The 20,998-nt window shown below is 36.9% G+C and overlaps 3 protein-coding genes and 1 non-coding gene across 5 annotated transcripts; 2 read left to right on the forward strand and 2 right to left on the reverse strand.

The window, feature by feature from the left end:
• Positions 1-99: 99 nt before the first annotated feature.
• On the forward strand, positions 100-3,068 carry LOC133792532 (pentatricopeptide repeat-containing protein At2g30100, chloroplastic). The gene is made up of 2 exons (XM_062230441.1): positions 100-1,252; positions 1,955-3,068. The coding sequence occupies exons 1-2, from the start codon at positions 509-511 to the stop codon at positions 2,726-2,728; spliced, it is 1,518 nt and encodes a 505-aa protein (XP_062086425.1). The 5' UTR covers positions 100-508; the 3' UTR covers positions 2,729-3,068.
• Positions 3,069-5,576: 2,508 nt separating this feature from the next.
• On the forward strand, positions 5,577-9,867 carry LOC133792535 (ethylene-overproduction protein 1). 2 transcript variants are annotated; one of them, XM_062230445.1, is made up of 5 exons: positions 5,580-6,716; positions 7,155-8,074; positions 8,173-8,464; positions 8,548-8,860; positions 9,043-9,867. In XM_062230445.1, exons 1-5 carry the CDS (start codon positions 6,108-6,110, stop codon positions 9,267-9,269), a joined length of 2,361 nt encoding a protein of 786 aa, XP_062086429.1. In that variant the 5' UTR covers positions 5,580-6,107; the 3' UTR covers positions 9,270-9,867. The 2 variants fall into 2 exon arrangements, with proteins under 2 accessions (XP_062086428.1, XP_062086429.1); XM_062230444.1 differs by having other exon boundaries at positions 5,577-8,074.
• Positions 9,868-11,355: 1,488 nt separating this feature from the next.
• On the reverse strand, positions 11,356-14,637 carry LOC133792537 (inactive receptor-like serine/threonine-protein kinase At2g40270). Its single transcript, XM_062230446.1, has 6 exons — positions 14,399-14,637; positions 14,128-14,266; positions 13,220-13,731; positions 12,803-12,993; positions 12,590-12,722; positions 11,356-12,311 (listed from the first exon to the last, which is right to left on the reverse strand). Exons 1-6 carry the CDS (start codon positions 14,499-14,501, stop codon positions 11,713-11,715), a joined length of 1,677 nt encoding a protein of 558 aa, XP_062086430.1. The 5' UTR covers positions 14,502-14,637; the 3' UTR covers positions 11,356-11,712.
• Positions 14,638-20,055: 5,418 nt separating this feature from the next.
• Positions 20,056-20,162, reverse strand: LOC133793039 (small nucleolar RNA R71). Its single transcript, XR_009874502.1, has one exon. It is a non-coding gene; the product is annotated as a small nucleolar RNA R71 (small nucleolar RNA).
• Between the last annotated feature and the right edge of the window lie 836 nt (positions 20,163-20,998).

Genomic DNA, 20,998 nt, shown 5'->3' on the forward strand with positions numbered 1-20,998 from the left:
AGGCACCGTTATGACACGTGGCCAGAGCCAACGGTTCCAAAACCAAACAAAGAAGCTCACACACAGTGTCTCTGTCTTGCTCTTGGCCATGGTTAACAGTATCACTACGACCGCCATTAAAAGACCACCACCAAATTTCAAAACCCTAATACAGTTCTGGGGGAGCTTCAACGAGAACCAGTCGCCTCTTCTACTTTCTTCTTTGTTGCCCGTATTTTCCTTACGTTCAATTGCTGAATTCTTCTCCTTCTTAAGAGTATTTGTTTCGGAACCTGAGTTCGGTGTTTGGCTGCGGGGAAATTCTACGAAAATGGAAAGGAAAAAAAAGCAGGAAGTAGAATCTTAAAGGCTCCTCCTAATGCCTCTCCTTAACTTACTTGACGTGACATCTTATCTCCTCTCTATATTCCCAATTTTGTTTTCTTCTTTCTTCTTCCTTGGTTTTCCCGGGGACCGAACACTGTGAATTTAAGTTCCTTTCTTTCGGTAGAGTTGGGGGTTTTAAGAAATGGGCTCTGCTCAAGGGTTTACCCCGTTGACTGAATTTGGTGTTTCGTCTTCTTCGTGTATCTCTCTTCAACTTCAACGGAGCCGAATTTTCTTTCATCGAACTCATAAGAATTTCTGGGGAAGAAGGACTTCTGCCAGGGTTTGTCCCATAATTTGTTGCAAACAGCAAAACCCGGGTAAGTTTCGAGAGTTTAGGTTATTCAAATCCGTTGAGTTGGACCAGTTCTTGACCAGCGACGACGAAGATGAAATGGGGGAAGGTTTCTTTGAGGCAATTGAGGAATTGGAGCGAATGACCAGAGAACCAAGTGATGTGCTTGAGGAAATGAACGACCGGTTATCGGCGAGGGAGTTGCAGCTTGTGCTTGTGTACTTTTCTCAGGAGGGTAGGGACTCGTGGTGTGCATTAGAGGTGTTCGAGTGGCTTAGAAAGGAGAATCGAGTTGATAAGGAGACCATGGAGCTTATGGTTACATTGATGTGTAGTTGGATTAAGAAGCTAATTGAAGCGGAGCATGATGTTGCGGATGTGGTTGACCTTCTTGTGGACATGGATTGTGTTGGTTTGAGGCCGAGTTTTAGCATGATGGAGAAGGTCATATCTTTGTACTGGGAAATGGGTGAGAAGGAGAGAGCCATTTTGTTTGTGAAAGAAGTTTTACAACGTGGGATTGCTTACTCGGAGGGTGATGGAGACAAACACAAGGAAGGGCCTACTGGATATCTTGCTTGGAAGATGATGGTAATGACGTTTAAATATAGTTCTTAATTTCATGCTATTCAAACTCACTTATTTTCTTCACAAGTTATAGATTGCTATTTATTCTTGTTTATGTTATTTGGTGAAGTTGGGGTGGGGGGATAAAGAGGTCTTTGCTTTTGTGTTGTCTGCTAACTTGATGTTTAAGACCACATGCTTAATAAACTACCTTAGTGATACATTCCAGTATTGTATTTCTGATTTGAAATCGCTCTGGCGTTTTACTCAACGTAAAATTTTGTCTCACCATTTTGGCATACGGGTTGGCTCACTTTTCAAAGTTACTTGGATGATTTTAATTAATGATTTTGAGTCTTCAACTTGTTCTCACTTGTTTCAAAATTGAAATAGTGTTTATGTCCATTCTTTGTGGAACTTGTCGTCCTTTCAGTTATGGGATGTTTCAAAAATTGGGGTGTTCCCGGTTACACTTACAACCTCTTGAATTATTGTTTAATACCAACAGGGTCTCTTTCTTGTGATTATTTATTATTAGATGAGTAAAAAAAATTGTTAGTACTTGGTATTGGTGAATTCTCATAAAAGAAGAGTGAGAACAGTAAAAAAATTCAACCTTCTGTTTAGTAGTTCAACATTTTATTATATTGGGAAATTATTTTTCATTTGTTTTGGTTATCTAGCTTCTTAAGCTTCCTTGAACAAAATTGCGATGCATTTCATCAGGTTGAGGGTAATTACATGGATGCAGTCAAGTTGGTGGTTGACCTAAGAGAATCTGGGTTGAAACCAGAGGTCTATAGCTATCTCATTGCAATGACAGCTGCAGTTAAAGAGCTCAATGAATTTGCAAAAGCTTTGCGCAAGTTGAAAGGTTTTGCTAGAGGCGGGTTGATAACTGAACTTGACACGGAAAGTATTGAGCTTGTTGAGAAATATCAGTCAGATCTTCTAGCTGATGGAGTGCGCTTATCCAACTGGGCAATTCAAGAAGGAAATTCTTCATTCCACGGGGTGGTTCATGAAAGACTCCTTGCTATGTATATTTGTGCAGGCCGTGGAATAGAGGCAGAAAGGCAATTATGGGAAATGAAGCTCGTTGGTAAGGAGGCTGATGGGGACCTCCATGACATTGTTTTAGCCATTTTGGCCTCTCAAAAAGAGACTAGTGCTATAGCAAGAATGCTTACTAAGGTGGAGGTTTCTAGCTCTCTGCGTAAGAAGAAAAGCCTGTCATGGTTGTTAAGAGGTTTCATTAAAGGGGGCCACTTTGATAAAGCTGCAGAAACAGTATTCAAAATGCTTGATTTGGGTTTGTGTCCTGAGTATTTGGATAGGGCTGCTGTGCTGCAGGGGCTGCGAAAGAGAATCCAAGGACCTGGTAGTGTGGAAAGTTACCTCAAACTATGCAAGCGCCTTGCTGACAATGGTTTGATTGGACCTTGTCTTATATATCTGTATATAAAGAAATATAAGCTTTGGATCATAAAAAAGCTCTGAAGGATATTGGTTTGGTTAAACCATCTTTTAAAAGTATAGTTAGGTGATACTACAATGGCTCAAATACCTATAAATTCTCAACGCTCTTCATACGTAAATTTTGTATAGTACATGTGTTGATATGTACGGCTTTGAGCAATGCAGTTGGTCGGCAGATCAACTGAATTGCTCAAAAAATGTTTACTTGAATCTCTGGTGACTACTTAAAAAAATGTAATTAAGCTGATTAGTTGGATGATGTAGATTATTATGTGTGATACATGCAAATCCTACGCTTATGGTGTTCTCAGCATTAATAAAAATCTTAAAACAGGGAGAGGGTCTTGGTTTGTCTTATTCATTTGAAACTTCACGTGTACACTTTGTTCCTTTACTATGTTATGGTGAACTTGCTTTCTGAATTCATGTTCGTTCTGCTATTTCAGTATGGATTGTGACATCTAAAGACAGAGGAAAGGTATATCTTTGTTATGTATACATTCGAAAAAACAAAAAACAATATATATAAATATATATATATAAATATATATATATAAATATTTTTTTATTGCTTGTATGATTAACCAGGTCATTGTGGTGACCTGACCTCTATTACATGTGAATCTTATTTAAAAGATGGTTTCTTTTTGTACTTGATCTTCCTCATTCATTATTTTCTTTTATGATCCTGTTCACACTAGTCATTTCCTTCTCTTCTATTAGCTATGAAATTAAATGTTTAGTTGGGTACTTTGAAATAGATCGAACCAAGAACTAGTAATTGGGTCACACTATAATTGAGGGCTTTTATTATTCATTATTATAATGTTACAAATCCGTCGGCATGAATATATGATCTGGGTGTGCATTATTGGACTTGGAGGAGCTATCTTTTTTTTTTTCTTTTTCACTTTGCAGTGACTCTCACTTAAATGGTAAATAATTTGGCAGGCAGACTATGAAGTGGACCAAGGAATCTTATTGAGTGGGTTCCATCTATCTTCATGAATATATTATTTGATGTGCTGTGTTTTGTTAATAATTGTTTGGTTATGGCACTGTACTAATGTGGGTTTGTTATGAAGAACAGATCAGTAGCTGACATTAATTAATATTTTGATATTCATCTGTAGACTTGTCTAATGCATTAAATTCATTTTGAATCGCATCTAATCCCAACTTTCGAATTTCGATTACATTCATTTCTCTGCTACACCTTGACCTTCATGCATGGCCCTGATAGCAATTAACATGGGCAAACAAAAGCATGGCCCAGTGTTGTTAAATGCTGCTTACTTTGACTGTGTGTGATATAAACGTGAAGTAAAAAAAAAATCAAAAGAAAGGTTTAACCGACTTCATTAAAAGGATCTTTTAGACACTCAAATCAAACTTTTGACACAACATTTATAAAGAGCACCCTTCTTCAGTGTCGTTGCATAGATTTAAGATAAGGAAGAAAAAAACATGATTAGTTTTTTTCTCTTTTGGTACCAGCTGCTGCAAATTGACCTTTGTATGGAATCAAAAACAAAAGCAGCTTCAGAAATTTCACATGGGTCTTAGCCATATCATCACATTTCTTGGCTCTTTGTAAAAACATAACACTGTGACCTGTGACCTGATTTGGCATATATTCCCATATCTCTCTCTTCCCTGGACTGAGCCAATAATATATTCTCTTGTCTTAGTTTTTTAAGATAAGGTCATATGGGGATGCAAGTTGTTATAATTGTCTATAGCCTTTCTTAACGATTTAGCATTATTATTAGTTTTGAATAATAATATTTAGCCAACCACAAGTAGACGCTGCAAGTGGAAGGAACACCTACTTTGTATTATGTATTCCAATCTAAATTATTAAAATCTTTGGTTAGATCTAATCCTTTCCTAACCCCACTAATAAGCTTCATCTACGAGTCCTCTCACTTTCTTTATTTATAATTTTTGTAGTCTTGATCATTTTTTATTATATTATTATTAGTTACAGAATAATCATTTGTTTGAATTGTCTTATTCAACTTTTTCTTTTCTTTTCTTAGTCATAGTAATTATTAATTTTTACAAACTCGTACCATCATTTTCACTGCCACTAGATTATCTTTGTCCGCTTTTAATGAACGAAAAAAAAAAGGTTAGAAGGAAACTCATATTGTGACATTTCTCCTTTAGTCACTCAAAGCTGCAATTTTTTTTTCTTAACATCATTATTTTCTTTTAAAAAAATTGCTTACTATATACATGGTAGTATATGATAGCCAAGCTCAATCAACTATGGGAAAATAAGTTTTTTATTTTTTCCGAATACATAATCAGTTTCTGTGACAAAACATGATGGTTCATCGCGTATTTCAAAAAAAAATATTTTCTCATTAATTAATAAATAAATCACTTCTGCATTTTTTTTAGCTAATTGCTTATGTGATAAGTCCTCAATTAATTGAAACAAAACCATAGCTTTCAGACTCATTAGATTAGGTGTTCAAGCACGTCACTAATGATTTTAGCCTTTTTACATGTCATTTTCTTAGGCTAAAAAATAAGATAAAAAACTTCTCTTTTATTTTATTCTAATTTTAACCAATTTTAGATTATAGGAGGAGGGTAAGGTTAGGCGTTGATAAGACCCATTAACCTGTTATAATAAGAATTTTTGACTATCTCTTTCTCTTTAGTATTTCTTTAATGTTTCTTTCCTGTCTTAACACATTTTTTTAGACAATCTGCTTGTGCTTGACACAACTTCACTCCATGCTAATACTACCTTTACTTGACATGTAATTTCACCTTTATATTTTATTTTCTCTACTTTAATTATTGATTGTTAGAACTATAGGAGAAGCTTGCGAAGAGAGATAGCTCAGTTGAAGAAACAGATAAATAAAAATATGAAAACCAGATGAGTGAGTTGACCAACTCCCTTATGTGGGACCCTTCAATGGCGTGGCACTAATAGAGTGGCTCGTGCATCATGAAAGTGGGTACTGGAACAGAAGAACTGAACTCCTTGCTTTCCTTCCTTCAAAAAAATAAAATTAAAAATCTTGTTGCTTTGGGAGTTTCAAGTTTGGACTTTGGAGTTAGTCACCTAATCGACTATAGTATAGTTCCGGTACAAAAACTACGCACCACACACACAACACTGAGCTTTGCTTAAGCCTTAAAAAGAATATATCCCCATGATAGAAAGGGGGACAAGAACAAAGTCTAAAAAGCCATTTTCCTCGTTACTTTCCCGAGAAACTAACACCATGTTTAAGTTTCTTCAGTTGTCTCTTTCTCTGCTTTCTCTAGAGAAAATTAGCGAAACCCATTTGAGATTTGAGTTCATTTTTTCCATCTAATCACGTTTGAATCAAATATTCATTCTTTCATTTGATATTTTTCTTGAAGAGTAAAAATGCGTGGTCTTAAGCTTATAGACCGATTCAAGAGTGCCCAAGTTCACGCCTTTAATCCCACTGACACCTCCGGCGGGAAAACCCCACGTGGTGGCACGGTGAGAGCTAAGCTAGAAGCTCAGATAATCAAATCTTTCGTCTCGAACTCAAAGCCCAACAAGGCACACAACTCCGTTTCAGTCGCTGAAACTCTTCTTCCTTATGGACTCCCTGCAACTGACCTCCTTGAACCCCGTTTAGAGCCTCATCTCAAGCCTGTTGACCTCATCGGCTCATTAGCCGAACTCTACCGGCGCATCGAAGGCTGCCCATCTCCATCGAAAAAGTCGTTGCTTCTCGTCGAGCAATACTCGCTCATGCGTGGCCTTGCCGACCCGAAGCTACTTCGACGGTGCCTACGCGCGGCGCGTCTTCAAGCCGAGGATGTCCATTCGAAGGTTGTTCTCTCGGCTTGGCTAAGGTTCGAGAGGAGAGAGGATGAGCTCGTGGGTGTTTCGGCCATGGACTGTGGTGGGCACGTTCTTGAGTGTCCAAAGGCTGCTTTGGTAAATGGGTATGATCCAAACTCAACTTTTAAAGACTGCCATTGCTGTTGTGGTCCTTTTGAGGTAATTAATAAGTCCATGTTAGAGGAAAATGAGTGTCTAAGTTTTGAGAAGGAAAACGATGTTTCGTTTTACATTGGCGAAGAAGAGATTAAATGTGTTCGTTATAGAATGGCCACACTTTCAACCCCATTTAAAGCTATGCTGTATGGTAGTTTTAAGGAATCTAAAAAGGGAAATATTGATTTTTCTCAAAATGGGATATCTGTAGAGGGAATGAGAGCCGTGGAAGTGTATAGTAGGACTAAAAGATTGGATTGTTTTAGTCCAAAAATTCTTGTGGAATTACTTTCTTTCTCAAATAGGTTCTGTTGTGATGAGATGAAGGCGGCTTGTGATGCCCACTTGGCTTCTCTTGTCGTCACTATTGATGATGCATTGATTCTGATTGAATATGGTTTGGAGGAGACTGCAAATATTCTTTTGGCTTCCTGCTTGCAGGTCTTGCTGCGAAGGCTCCCAAATTCTCTATGTAGACCGAAAGTGATGAAATTTCTTTGTTGCTCCAAGACTAGGGGGAGATTTTCCATATTGGGCAGCGCTTCTTTCTTACTGTATTGTTTTCTTAGTCAGGTAGCTATGGGGGAAAGCATGGTCTCGAAAATGACAGTGAAGTTACTAAAGAGATTAGGAGAGTGTGCAACGGAGAATTGGCAGAAGGCCCTCGCATCTCATCAATTGGGTTGTGTTTTGCTTGAAAGACAAGAGTATAACACCGCACAGCGTAGTTTCGAGGCTGCAGTTGAGGCAGGCCATGTTTATTCCATGGCCGGTATTGCCAGAGCTAAGAACAAGTTGGGACAACAGTATTCAGCCTATAAGTTAATGTGCTATGTCATCTCAGAGTATAAACCAGCTGGTTGGATGCATGAGGAACGTTCTCTTTATAATATTGGGAAGGAAAAGGATTTAGACTTGAGCACTGCCACTAAAATGGATCCAACTCTTTTGTTTCCGTACAAGTACAGAGCTGTAGCAAAGATGGAAGAGAAGCAAATTCGAGCCGCAATTTTGGAGATTGACAAAATAATAGGATTTAAGCTCTCCCCTGATTGTCTTGAATTGCGAGCTTGGTTATTCATTGCACTTGAAGATTACGGGAATGCTATAAGAGACATTCGTGTCATATTAACTTTAGAACCCAATTACATGATGTTTGGTGAGAAGGTTAGAGGGGATTACTTGATTGAAGTTCTCAGTCGTCTGGTTCAGAAATGGAGTCAGGCTGATTGCTGGATGTGCCTTTATGAAAAATGGTCTTCTGTTGATGATGTTGGTTCTCTGGCTATCATACATCAGATGCTAGAAAGTGACCCTGCAAATAGTGTTCTCCAGTTTCGCCAATCTCTACTTCTTTTAAGGTAAACTTTGTAGCTATAGATTTAGCTGTCTTAACTATCTGCATGATTACTGTAGAATTTTAAAATACTAGACACTATAACAAGCATGATTGTTTCAGGTTAAACTGTCAGAAAGCTGCAATGCGCAGTTTGCGGTTGGCCAGAAATCATAGTAGTTCTGAGCATGAAAGGCTGGTCTATGAGGGATGGATTTTATATGACACTGGTAATCGTGAAGAAGCTCTCTCTAGAGCTGAGAAGTCTATCTCAATCCAGAGGTCATTTGAAGCCTTTTTCCTCAAAGCATATGTATTGGCCGATACAAGTTTGAATCCTGAATCTTCATCGTCTGTCATTCAATTGCTGGAGGAAGCTCTCAGATGTCCTTCAGATGGTCTTAGGAAAGGGCAGGTGAGAATCACTTATGCTTTGCTATTTGCCATTTTTGCCCAATGTACTTGTTTAATTGTGCATTGTTATGTATGATATTGCAGGCGCTTAACAATCTAGGCAGCATATATGTGGATTGTGGTAATCTGGATCAGGCTGCGGGCTGTTACAAGAATGCCCTTGACATCAAGCATACAAGAGCTCATCAAGGGTTAGCACGAGTTTACCATCTGAGGAATCAACGGAAGGCTGCATATGATGAGATGACACAGCTTATAGAAAAGGCTCAAAGCAAGGCATCCGCTTATGAGAAACGCTCTGAATACTGTGATGATCGTGAAGTGGCAAAGCAAGACCTCGATACTGCAACAGAATTGGATCCACTGAGAACGTACCCTTACAGATACAGGGCAGCTGGTAACTTTTATAATCCTTTACTTGACCTTTATATTTATTTGAATCTGATTCTCAATGGAAGTCATTTGGTAGATGGTGAGATTCTGATTTTGCCATCTGATGAGTTTTTGCTAACAATTTACTCTTTTCATGTTTTTTGAAATCTTTATGCCTACTAATTGTACTGAACTGCATATTATCAGTGTCGATGGATGACCAAAAAGAGAATGAAGCTGTGGAGGAGCTTACGAAGGCCCTGAATTTCAGACCTGACTTGCAAATGCTTCATCTTCGAGCTGCATTTTACGATTCAATGGGAAACACAACATCTGCACTTCGTGATTGTCAAGCAGCTCTCTGCTTGGATCCGAACCACACTGACACTCTTGATCTTTATAATCGAGCACACAATTCAGTGATTCAAAATTGAGTTCTAAGTATATTAGTTTGTTATGTCTGTTGCTCAACATCATTGGTGAAGGAGAAAGAACAGAATCCTGTAGATTTTTTTATTTTGTGGTCACTAAAGCCATTTCTCAGAGATCAAGATCAGCACGAGCAGCAGCTGTGTTTGAGCTTTTCAGACAAGAAGAAAGGAATGCACCGAGGGAAAACGAGAAGCAAAGTGGTGGTACGAGGAAACTCCATTGTTGGTTACAATAGTAAGGGATCAAAACAAGCGTTCTTTTATACAAGAGCTTAGGTTGAAGATAGGATTTTGTGTTGTAACTTAAACCACACCACATTTAGAATCTGTACAGCATTACTTTTTCGCGCCTTGTTTAAAGAACGAGTTCAGATTCAGATCCTTTTGTACATGAACTACAGTACACCTATGTTGTAAAAGATGAACTATTTTTCCACTTGAAAATGGAAACAAATGCAGCTCATAAAAGGGTGTTTGTCTGCGTTTATGGCAGACTTATAAACTCTTGCCATTTTATCCACTTACATTTGGGAAAGAGATGGAAAGTCTTATCACCTTAAAATTATTTGGTCAATAGATTTTGTTTCTTGGTTGCTGTATTTGTTTGTGTTTACTTAATTATTTGATATTGAAATATTTTTAGGACTGACATAATGAAGTCACTCTAATGTTAAAAACTAATGATATTATGAATATTTATACTTAGCATTACATTACATAGTACTATTATACATGAACAATAATTATTACAAAAAAATATATATATATTTGGTAGGCAGAGGGGAAAGAAAGGTGTAGGATGGAAAAGAATGTTTGTTTCTTCTATGGTTGTTTGGTATTGAAGAGGAAAATAATAGGGTGTTGTTTGGTAACAATTTAAAAAATAGTTTTTTGTTTAATTAATTAAAATTTTGATAATTAAACATAAAATGTGTTTGGTAACTCTATTTTTATTTATAATTTTTTTAAATTTTAATTAAAATTTATTAAATTTTGAAAACAGAATTTTTTTCACTTTCAAAATTTTTTTAGACTGTTTTAAACTATTTCTTTTTTTTCTTCTTTTATTCAAATCAACACCTCATATTGTTAAACAAAAAATAAAAATAAAAGTTATCAAACACGTTTATTATTATTTTTTTAAAAACAAAAAACAAAAATAAAATTATATTTACATTTTTGTGTTTAAGAAATTCAAAAACAAAAATTTTACCAAACACAAACAAACTAAATTTTTACAAGTAAAAATCTATTGTTTCTTTCAATAATAACACAAACTCAATGATAATTTCATAAACAACAAATTGCTACGTCAAAGGGCGCGAGTAAATGACAATAAAAACCAATAGATCTGTTGTATACAAACTAAAGTCATAGTCGTTTAGGAAAACCATACCATCTAACATAGTAGATATAGAAAAAACTCATAAAGTGAACACTACCAAATCTCAAGAGGCAAAATTCCAAAAAGAAAAAACAAAGACCAAATTCAACACAACAAAAATAAAGCTAACATATCATCTCTCAAAAGATTATAATTTGGTAGGACTTAATTTTTCTTTGTTCACTTCCTTTTCTTTTGTAGTCTCTCTTCTTTCCTACCAAACAACCATTTTTTTTTCCCTCTATATAATTTTCTTTCCTCTCACTCTTCTCATTTACCCTACATAATGCAAATTGAAGTTATTTCTCCAACTTAGAAATCAAGGGCAACAAAGACATTTTTATACTTTCATTAGGGTGTTAAAAAACCCAAGCTTAGTAGTATCCAAATCAAACCTTTTTTTTTTTTGTAATTGATTTTAGACTCAAGCTCAGTTGAGATTACCCATACCAAAATTAAGAGATAATTTCTATCCATACAACTTGTCAGGCTCAAATCCATGATTTAGATGATTATTTATGCTCATCATGTTTAATCAATATTTTAGAACACAATTTTTGCCAAAGTAAGAATAGAATGGTTCAATTTTGTATTCCTTCATCATCAAACCATTTGTTTATGATTCTATTAGCTCCCAAAAAAGGTACGAAAAACAGGAGCAGGGTGGCTATTGGGACGTTACAGGGCTAAAAATGAGACCAGAGAAGAGGCAGACACCAACTCATTGGCAGATTTATCTCATTTATTTATATCTCAGCAGTACATTTAAAAATAGCAAGTTTTAAACGTCAAATAGCCGGAAAGGACAGGATTGAGGGCGTGAACAAGAAGCTTAATCCCTCCCCTTTGACCTTTCTCACTTATGTACACATATACATTTACTTACACTACCAAGCATTAATTAGCAGTCACATTCATATACACATACCATGGTTAACATGACCAAATCAGAATCAGAAAAGATAATGCAAAAACAAAAAGGCCACTTGCAGAAAAATAATAATCATAAGGTAAAAGAATAAACGTAGGAAAAAATGAATTAATAGTTGTGACCAAAATCTCTCAGTTTCCTTCTGAGGACATAATTTCAAGCTCTGCCCACCAAAGAGGTGATAATTTTGGCGTTGCACCATCAGGTCCCATGGCCGTGATCTGCTTTAGCCTTGATGTGATTTCTACCATTGTCGGTCTCTCTTTCGGGTCGGGGTTAACACAATCTTTTATCACTTGAAACAATTTCTCAAGTTCGTCTTCTTGGAATGACTTCAAGGTTGGATCCACCATTTCTTTTGAGGAACGCTCAGCCTTCAGATAGTTCAATGCCCAGTCTGCAAGAGAGCAGTTGTCCAGAGAATATGGAATCCTACCTGTTATCATTTCAAACAAAATCACCCCAAAGCTGTAGACATTACTTTCCGGATCAGATGATGGGATTTCCAAGAGCTCCTTGGCAGCTGGTTCGATCTTTGCTTCAGTTACTTCATTCCAAATCCGGAAATCTGAAATTTTGGCTGCATAGTCTTCTGTTAGGTATACAGATGAAGAATGCAAGTCCCTATGAGCTATAGGAGGAGTCAGTTGGTGAATATGCTCTAGGCAGTATGCTGTGCCCATGGCTATACGTAGTCTCATTCCCCAGTCCAAGTGCTCTGCTTCTTTTACTGGAAACATAAAATTTCAACATTGTCAAAATCATGAACAAGTCTATCTTTATCCAAATGTTTCATACATCATGAGTTTTCTGTAAACTACAGACACAAGTATAACTGCCTCGATAATTTCGTAAAAATGATTTATGTTTAGAACATGTTTTGTGGTTCTTGAAGAGTTAGCCAATGATACTATTGGTGCAATTGACAATGAAAAAGATTAATCAGGAAGTATACTGTAAGTTATAACAAAATATATGTGAAATTAATTATTTTGCAGTAATACTCACTGTGTAGATGTTCAAAGAGTGTTCCATTTGGAGCGTACTCAAAAACCATTATCCTTGTGAATGGTTCTTCGTCTTCACAAAAGCCGATAAGGTTGACAAAATTCTTGTGGTTTACTTTAGACAGTGTTTCTACCTGTAAGAAGAGTCATGAAAATTGACAATTAGAAACTGATTTTGATTACATAAAGGCTGATGAAAACTAGTGTTATTTACCTTCTTTCTAAAATGTTCTTCCAAAGTTTTTGACCAGTCTTCGCGTGATTTCGCTGCACTAGATGTTACAGCTATTTCAACCCCACTAGACAGAGTTCCCTTATACACCATGCCTCCCGAAAAAGTACCAATTATATTACTGAAATCTTCACAAGCTGCTACAATTTCTGATCGATTGAGTTTTGGGACACCTGAAATGGAGAACCTCAAACATGAGAGCTTATACAATTTAGCTGAAAATGAAGCACATTTATTATCTTATAACCGCAGAGTGCACCCCAGAGTCTTTTTTTTTATTCATATGCTGACACTTGAGTCTTTTATTAGTAGTACAGATGCCTCAAAATGGAAGAGATACAATCATAATTTTGGTATTGGTAACTATTAGCCTCAGGTATCAAGAGGAAGAAGAAAGACCTGATACGAACGCTTTCTGCAGCTGCCCACTTAACCCAGTCGCCCAGGGTCTGACGGTAACAACTTTGCTGCTTCGGAAGAAAATAATGCCAATAGCTGAAACTAAAATAAACAAGATGCCACCAACAACTCCAGCTGAAATCATCATGATATGATTGTCTTTCTTCGCATCCTTTGAAGCTAAATCAGGAGGATGTGATAAATTAGGAATATCATTCTTTTGTCCAGGCATAGCAACTAGTGAAGGACTAGGCGAAGGGGAAGGGGAAGGGGAAGGTGAAGGACTAGTAGTGAAGGGAGATGGCGATGGAGATGATATCGGTGACTCAAATGGAGATGGTGATGGGGAATTTTGTAAATTTGAGGGTACGTTTGAAGCTGATGGTGATGTAGGCCGATTAAATGGTGGTATTAGATCCTTTTTATCTTCTTTAATGGGTTTGGGTGTGCTCGGGGAACTTGTCCCTTGCAAAAGCCTCCTGTAAGCTACATCTCCAGCTACAGAAGTGCTCCTAACAGTAAAAAAAAAGAGAAAAAAATTTCATGACAAAGATCTCTCAAATTCCTACAAGATAGTCAAAATTCAGTTCATAAAAATAGACACTTTCTCCTTGTGCATTTAACATTAATATAATGTTTCATCAACATTTCGATCTAGACTACTAACATCCTAAAATTGAGCTAACCACACTTGGAACCATGAAATGGACTTCTTTCTCTCACCAATCCAACTACCATAGACTGAATTAACATAAATATAAATTCGAATCTTTCATAAAATGTAACTAATTTATTACAATACCAACATAAATTAGTTAAAATCATCGTTTATTTGAGCCTTAGACACAATTATCTTTCTTCCCCGCAAACAATTAAAAAAATAAGTAGAATTAGCAGAGAACACTCACAAGGCCACAAGTTTTCCGGTTGAGCAGTCAACCCAGAACCATGAACACGGGTTCTTCTCACCGCTATCCTTATTCCAATTCGACCAAGCCCCAAAAGGGTCTCTAACAATCTTCTCCCCGAGCTCGAACAACGCTGAACCTGCATCCAAACAGTGATGAAAACACCCTTTACAACAAAGCTCATTTCACTCTCAAAAAACTCAGAACAATACTTTTACAAAGATGAAAAGTTAACCAGTGTATGGACTAGTAGAGCTTCCAAAACACTGACCTTCATTGTTAAGAGAGCAACACAAGCTCAAATTCTGGAGAAACAACAACACAGAGACCATCACCAACATCGCCGTCCGATCAAATCTACCCCGGTCGTCCATTTTCTAATCTATAGCAATCAAAACTTCTAAAACCGACACTGTATGGTTATATATACATATATATTATACATCAAGATGGAAAAAAAAGGAGAGAGAGAGAGGGAGAGGGAAACTTGTGTGAATGTTTGCAAGTTATATTTTAAAAGGGAGAGAAGAAGAAAACGCGTGTAATAAAATCGGTGAATTCATTAGTATTAGTATGACCAAAACGTATCCATGGGACTAATGGTTTGGGTGGGTCCGACACGACCAAAGTGACAGATGTTTTCGCCAAAATCCCGTACCACACAAGCAAACCCGGTTCGCATTAGACTTTGGATTCGGCTTGGTTCGGACCGGTTCGGGTTGAGTTGGGTTTGGTTGGTTCACATAATGTTGGATTTGCTCCTTGACTTCTTGTGTCTATCCAGACCAGCCCCAGCACAGACTTTAGGGACTTCATTTGTAGCGCCGTCCTCTATCACCCCACGTGCATTACAACCCTCCTTGCCTTTTCACTTTTATTTCATGATTTATGTTTTTTTTTTTTAATTTTAAACTAAAATCATAAATAATTTATAACATTAATAATTTAAAATAAATATAATTATTCTGTCTAATAATTATATTGTTATATTTATTTTTTTTCTTCGTCAAAAAAAAATTTATATGTTTATTTAAATTATTTTATAAAATATATAATCTAAAACATAATTTATTAAAATACAAAGTCTGTATAAACCATTTTTTTCATTGTCATTGTTATTTTTATTATATTCTATTTATTATTTGGATGAGAGAGAATCTAAATATATGGTATTGGATAAGAACATTCGAGGAAGTAATAATTAGGAGGATATAAAATAATTTTACACAGTTTTTAATCAGTCACTAACAATGTGATTTATTTAAAACAAAACTATGCACAAATAAAAAGAATATTTCCATATTATATAAATGTTGGAATTTTTTTTATTTTGCTTGAAATTGGGAAAGGGCACATGGAGGAAAGAGTATTTGAAATAATAGAGAACACATGACATGACATGATATGCTTGCTCAAAATTGATGGCTGTACCCTATTCTTCTTGTAGTTTGGGTCTAGTTACCTATTTTTCTTTAGTTTTTCACATGCAACTTATAACATGTGGCTCTACTATAGCCGTCTTGTTCAAATTTTCTTTAACAATATTTCTTTTCATTTCAATTTGGATTCATATGCATATACTCTGTCTGCATTAGTTGTACTGTTCCAAAAACTGTGAATACACAAATAAAGACCAGCCTTGTTTTATGGCCATTTCACATGTAGGGAAATTTGAACTTTTATGCTTAATGTGGTGTATTAATTAAAAAAATACTAGGTATTCTAATCTTTTTAAAATAATACCAATTCATTTGACAATGCCCAAAATATTTTTGTCATAATTTTTTCCCACAAATTTTGAGTATCACTTTCTCTCTCGGTCAAAGTTCCCCCCGCCCAACCCCTTCCCTCTCGCCGGTTTCCTCCCCTCCCCCAATCGTTTATTCCTCTCCCTTCACTTGGCCTTCTCCTTGTCACTTTCCCTCTCATTTTCACGTCTTTCCCTCAGCTCCACCTCGGCCCCATCTTGGCTCTACCTCCGTTTACGCCTCTGACACCGACGGTTCCTTTCCTCCCTCGATTTCTTTGAGTAAAGGTTAGGCTCCACATTACAAGCTTAAAAATTGATTGGGTTTTTTTTTTTTTAATGTTCTTGCATTTTTTGTTGTTGAATGTGTGGATTGAGTATATTGTTGTGATTTGTTTGTGGATTGTTTTTTGGGTTTTTTTTATGTTGGTCGATGGTTTGATCTGGTTTGTTTGAGTATTTTGGAATGGGTATGTTGATTTCATAGTGGGTTTTTGCTTGTTTTTTTTATGTTGCTCGATAGTTCGATGGGGGGTTCGATGCATACTCTATTCTTGCTCAATGATACTAGGGTTGACAGGAGGGGTTCCAGGTGCATGGTAGGTAGGGTTCGATGCATTCTCGATATAGACTCGATAGGGTATGCATTTAGGGGGTTCGCTGCATACTCGATGGGTGATAGAAGGGGTTCGATGCAAGCTCGATTGGGTTCGATAGATTAGGTCATTTGGGGTTCCAAGTTTATGCTTCTGTGGGTTTTATGCATGCTCGATGGGGGTTCGATGCATGCTCGATTGGGTTTGACAAGGTATGTCCATTAGGGGTTCTAGGTTTAAGAATGAGGGATTCGATGCATGCTCGATGGGTTGGGTATTTTGTTGGGTTCGATGGTGTTTGATGGAATTCGATGGTGGTTCGATGCATGCTCGAGGGTTGTTCGATAGGATGGGCCTTAGGGTTCCAAGAGCGGGTTCAATGATGATTCAATGCATGCTCGAGGTTGGTTCAATGGGGTAGTTTTTTATGGAAATGTCAAGTTTTCCGGTTCGATGTGGATTCGATAGGGGTTAAATGTATGTTCGATAGGGTTCGATAGGGGTTCGATGTAGGTTTGATGGGTAGAGGCATATGTCCTAGTTTTAGTTATCTTAATTTGGGTTCGATATGGGTTCAATATATGTTCGATAGGGTTCGATGTAGGTTTGATGGATTGATTTCCATCTTGTTATTATTCAAGTTTTTTAAATTTTATGTTGATTTTGTTACTAATGCAGTTTATGTTTCGTTCACAGTGGAGATTGTGGTGTGTACGCCATCGAGCACTTATTGGGTAGGCTACCACTTCACGTGATCTACGATGACAACATGGAATTGTGTCAGAAACAAGTGGACAATTGACTTATGGTATCAGAATGTTAGGCATTGAACATTCTCTTCTTGTTATATATCCTTGCTTAAAATTTAGGTTATTAAAAAAAATTATGTATCGAGCATGCATCGAACTTACATTGAGCATGAAAACATGGAGTAGCATCAAGCATGCAAATCATTAACGACAATTAGCACTAAAAATCCAAGCGTTGAGTACCCGTCGAGCATGCATCGAGTTTTATTCGTTAATTTAGCTAGTAACAGAATTATTAGGCATCAGGAAATACACATGGACAGTCATCGAGCATGCCATCGAGCATGCCTTGGCTTCCATCAAGCAGGACTCGAACATGCATCGAGCAGGCATCGAATAGATGACCAACACAGAATACAGTTTAAATAAAATACAAAAAAAATTATACTCAGAGTTGAGTTTTGCATAAGGACTTGTTGTGGCCATGACCACCAAATCTACTGCATTTACGCATTTTCACATCTTTTTCCCCGTTGGATGGCCAACGTTTTGTCCTTGGTCTTCCTAACTTTGGCTTCTTTGGACGACCAACTTGTTGTTTCTCTATGGGTACACCAACAACCATATTCTTAATGTCATCTGGAAGTATCCAATCATCCTCGTTCCCAGTTGGGTAAATGGTTTCTTTGTACGAATTCCTCCATGACTCAATGGTGTAAAACAGTGAACACAAAGAGTAAAGGTTCACCCCACGCTCTATAGTTGCTGCAGCTGCATGGGGATAAGGTATGCCTAAGAGTTGGAATAACCCACATGAGCATGATTTCTTCATCAAATTCACCTCAACATCACCATTTATACCGGTTACATGAAACTCGAATAGGCCAAGGGCATAGACATTCATGAACCTTCCTTTATCAGCATTGTTCGATACATCTGCCTCCATCAAGGTGGATAATTTGGTGGTAGTCTTCTTTGTCACACTACGTTGTTCAGAAAACCAAGATTGTAGTGTGAACCAAATGAATTCCAAAAAAATTGTAACTGGAAAGGTTCTTGCTTCCTTGGTCTTGTTGTTGGATGCTGACAATAGCGCTACAACACTATTAAAGGAGCGCCATAGCGCTGGGAATGACATGAAGGAGTTGATAGATTCTGGAAGTAGCGCCCCAGCGCTACAAAAGGAGTGCCACAGCGCTATCAAGAACAGTGGAGCAGCGCCCCAGCGCTACATTAAGGGCGCTACAGCGCTAGTGAACAAATTTTTAGAGTATTTTGGCTCTGACTTTAGCGCTACAGCGCTACAAAGGCAGCGCTACAGCGCTGTAAACGCATTTTCCAAATTTTAAACCACTTTTTGAAGGGCAAAATGGTCTTTTCACTTGGGAATCTTGGAAGGCTATTTAAGAACATTTTTTTGCGATTTTAGGAGGCTCTTAGTTTTTATAAACCCTAGATTAGAAGAGGCTGTTGTAATTAGTTTTCCTGTTTTCATCTATATTCATTAGGTTGATTTTTAAGATCATTTATTTGAAGTTTAATTTCATCATGTTATTTATGAACTAATTTCTTTTATCTAGGGATTAATGTAGTCACTATGATTTCTATTTAATTTTATTATGAACTTTTATTGATATTTTTTTTTATTCTAATCTATATGATGTTTGTTTAATACTAGTAAATACTTTATCACTATTTACTTGATTTAATGGTTTTGATTCAAAATTCGAAAGATGAGAATTGAATATGCTATCATTGTATAGACATAGGTTGCACATTGGACGAAAGTATCAATTTTTGGCGCCGTTGCCGGGGAGGTAATTCTACAATTAAAGGTTTGCATAGTAAATTAATTTTTTTTCTTTCTATATAAAAAAAGTAGTATAATTTTTAATTTCTCTTTTATTTTATTTTTCCTTAGTAATTTTTTTTATTTATTCAATTTTTTAATTTTATTTTTAGGTTTAGAATTTCATTTTCTAGATTTAGGTTTTTTTTTTCCGAAAAAAGCATAAAATTTTAAATCATAAAATTAAAAAAAAAAAAATCAAACAAAGTATTGAGAACATTAATTTTGGAAATTAGTAAAAACCAAACTTGTTCTGTCTTAGAAAAATTGGTTCTTAAATAAGGCATGTGTTAGCGTTACCCTCCAATCTTTTCTAAGAACCTCGGGGAGTTCTAGAAAAGCTCTTGGGCCTAAAGTGGTACCTTGGTAGCCTTTCCAATTGGCCTGGGAACATTTTTGGTGTATACTTATTACATTATTACACATTTGCGCTTATAATACTTACAAAATAAAAAAATAAAAAAAATATTTATGCCACGAAATAGAGACACACTAGGGAGATTTGTGAGACAACAAGTAGAAACTTTAGAAAACTCTCCTAGTTCGTCATTTTCTTCCATTCGTTCAAACACTCCCGATTCACCGAGACTTCCCGAACCACCCACGATGGCTCATCAAGATGAAGTCCAACCAAGAACGCTACAGGAATAGTTACATCCTACGCATACAGCCACACCTTCATGCATAATGTATCCCAACAATATGCCAAATTTCGATTTCAAACCCGGCATGATTAACCTCTTACCAACCTTCCATGGGTTGGAAAATGAGAGTCTGTACGTGCATATACGGGAATTCGAAGAGGTGGTGGCTACATTCAACAACCGAGCTGATGTCACTAACATTGTGAGATTGAAATTCTTTCCTTTCTCACTCAAAGACAAAGCAAGAAGTTGGTTGTATTCCTTAAGGCCTAGATCTATCTGAACATGGGATGAAATGACAAAAGTATTCTTTGCCAAATATTTCCCGCCCCATAAGACTAGCAGCCTTAAGAGGCAAATCTCTACCTTCATCCAGAAAGACCATGAAACTTTCCATCAGGTCTGGGAGAGGTTTAGAGACTTGATAAATCAATGCCCACATCATGGATACGAAAGCTGGCGTCTGATAAGCTATTTCTATGACGGTCTCATAACCGAACAAAGACAATTCGTACAAATGATGTGCAATGGTGAATTCCTTCAAAAAGATCCCGATGAAGCTTTCGAGTACCTCGACGATCTTGCTGAAAAGTCCTACACATGGAATGGACCGAGTCCTATGGACAAGCCACGATCAACTGGAATCTACCAATTAAGGGAAGATGACAACGTCAAAAGCCAAATTGAATCATTGAGACAACAATTCGAGGCTTTCAAATCTCAAGAAGGTAGAGGAATCCACATGGCTGCAAAGGTCGAGACACGAGATCCATGCTTCATCTGTGGAGGGATGGAACATCAACCGCAAGAGTGCCCAACTCTTGGTGATCTAAGAGGAGGAAATGAGGAACACTGCAATGATTTAGGGGATTACAAGAAGCCTTATAACCCTTTCTCAAACACTTACAATCCTGGTTGGCGTAACCATCCAAATTTCAGCTGGAAGGATTCGAACCAAGCATCTGGAAGCCAATGGAGGCCTGAGCAGCAACAACCACCTAAATAATACAACGCTCCTCAAAATAACATGCGGTCAAGTAATTCTCTTGAGAATACTTTGCAAATGCTTGCGCAAACTCAGATAGCCTCAACTCAAGAGCTCAAATCTTGTTTCACACAAATGGTAGAGGAAATGAAGGACATGAAAATCCAAATGACAAAGCTAAACACTACTTTGGCGATTCAAGAGCATGGGAGACTTCCTGCTCAACCTCTAATCCATCAAAAAGGGCAACACATGGCACAAACCTCCTCCTCTGCAGATACAAATTTCAAAGGGGTTAATG

Source organism: Humulus lupulus, chromosome 7, assembly GCF_963169125.1.
Source record: "Humulus lupulus chromosome 7, drHumLupu1.1, whole genome shotgun sequence".
In the NCBI taxonomy this organism is placed as follows: Eukaryota; Viridiplantae; Streptophyta; class Magnoliopsida; order Rosales; family Cannabaceae; genus Humulus; species Humulus lupulus.

Bases quoted from the DNA above. Each gene is read 5' to 3' on its own strand.
- LOC133792535 (XM_062230444.1), top strand. From the start codon at position 6,108: ATGCGTGGTCTTAAGCTTATAGACCGATTCAAGAGTGCCCAAGTTCAC. The intron at 8,465-8,547 runs GTGAGAATCACT...ATGATATTGCAG, and splicing joins ATGGTCTTAGGAAAGGGCAG to GCGCTTAACAATCTAGGCAG. The intron at 8,861-9,042 runs GTAACTTTTATA...GCATATTATCAG, and splicing joins TTACAGATACAGGGCAGCTG to TGTCGATGGATGACCAAAAA.
- LOC133792537 (XM_062230446.1), bottom strand. From the start codon at position 14,501: ATGGACGACCGGGGTAGATTTGATCGGACGGCGATGTTGGTGATGGTC. The intron at 12,994-13,219 runs GTCTTTCTTCTT...TCTCCATTTCAG, and splicing joins GCAGAAAGCGTTCGTATCAG to GTGTCCCAAAACTCAATCGA. The intron at 12,723-12,802 runs GTAAATAACACT...CTCTTCTTACAG, and splicing joins AAGAACATTTTAGAAAGAAG to GTAGAAACACTGTCTAAAGT.
- LOC133792532 (XM_062230441.1), top strand. From the start codon at position 509: ATGGGCTCTGCTCAAGGGTTTACCCCGTTGACTGAATTTGGTGTTTCG. The intron at 1,253-1,954 runs GTAATGACGTTT...GCATTTCATCAG, and splicing joins ATCTTGCTTGGAAGATGATG to GTTGAGGGTAATTACATGGA.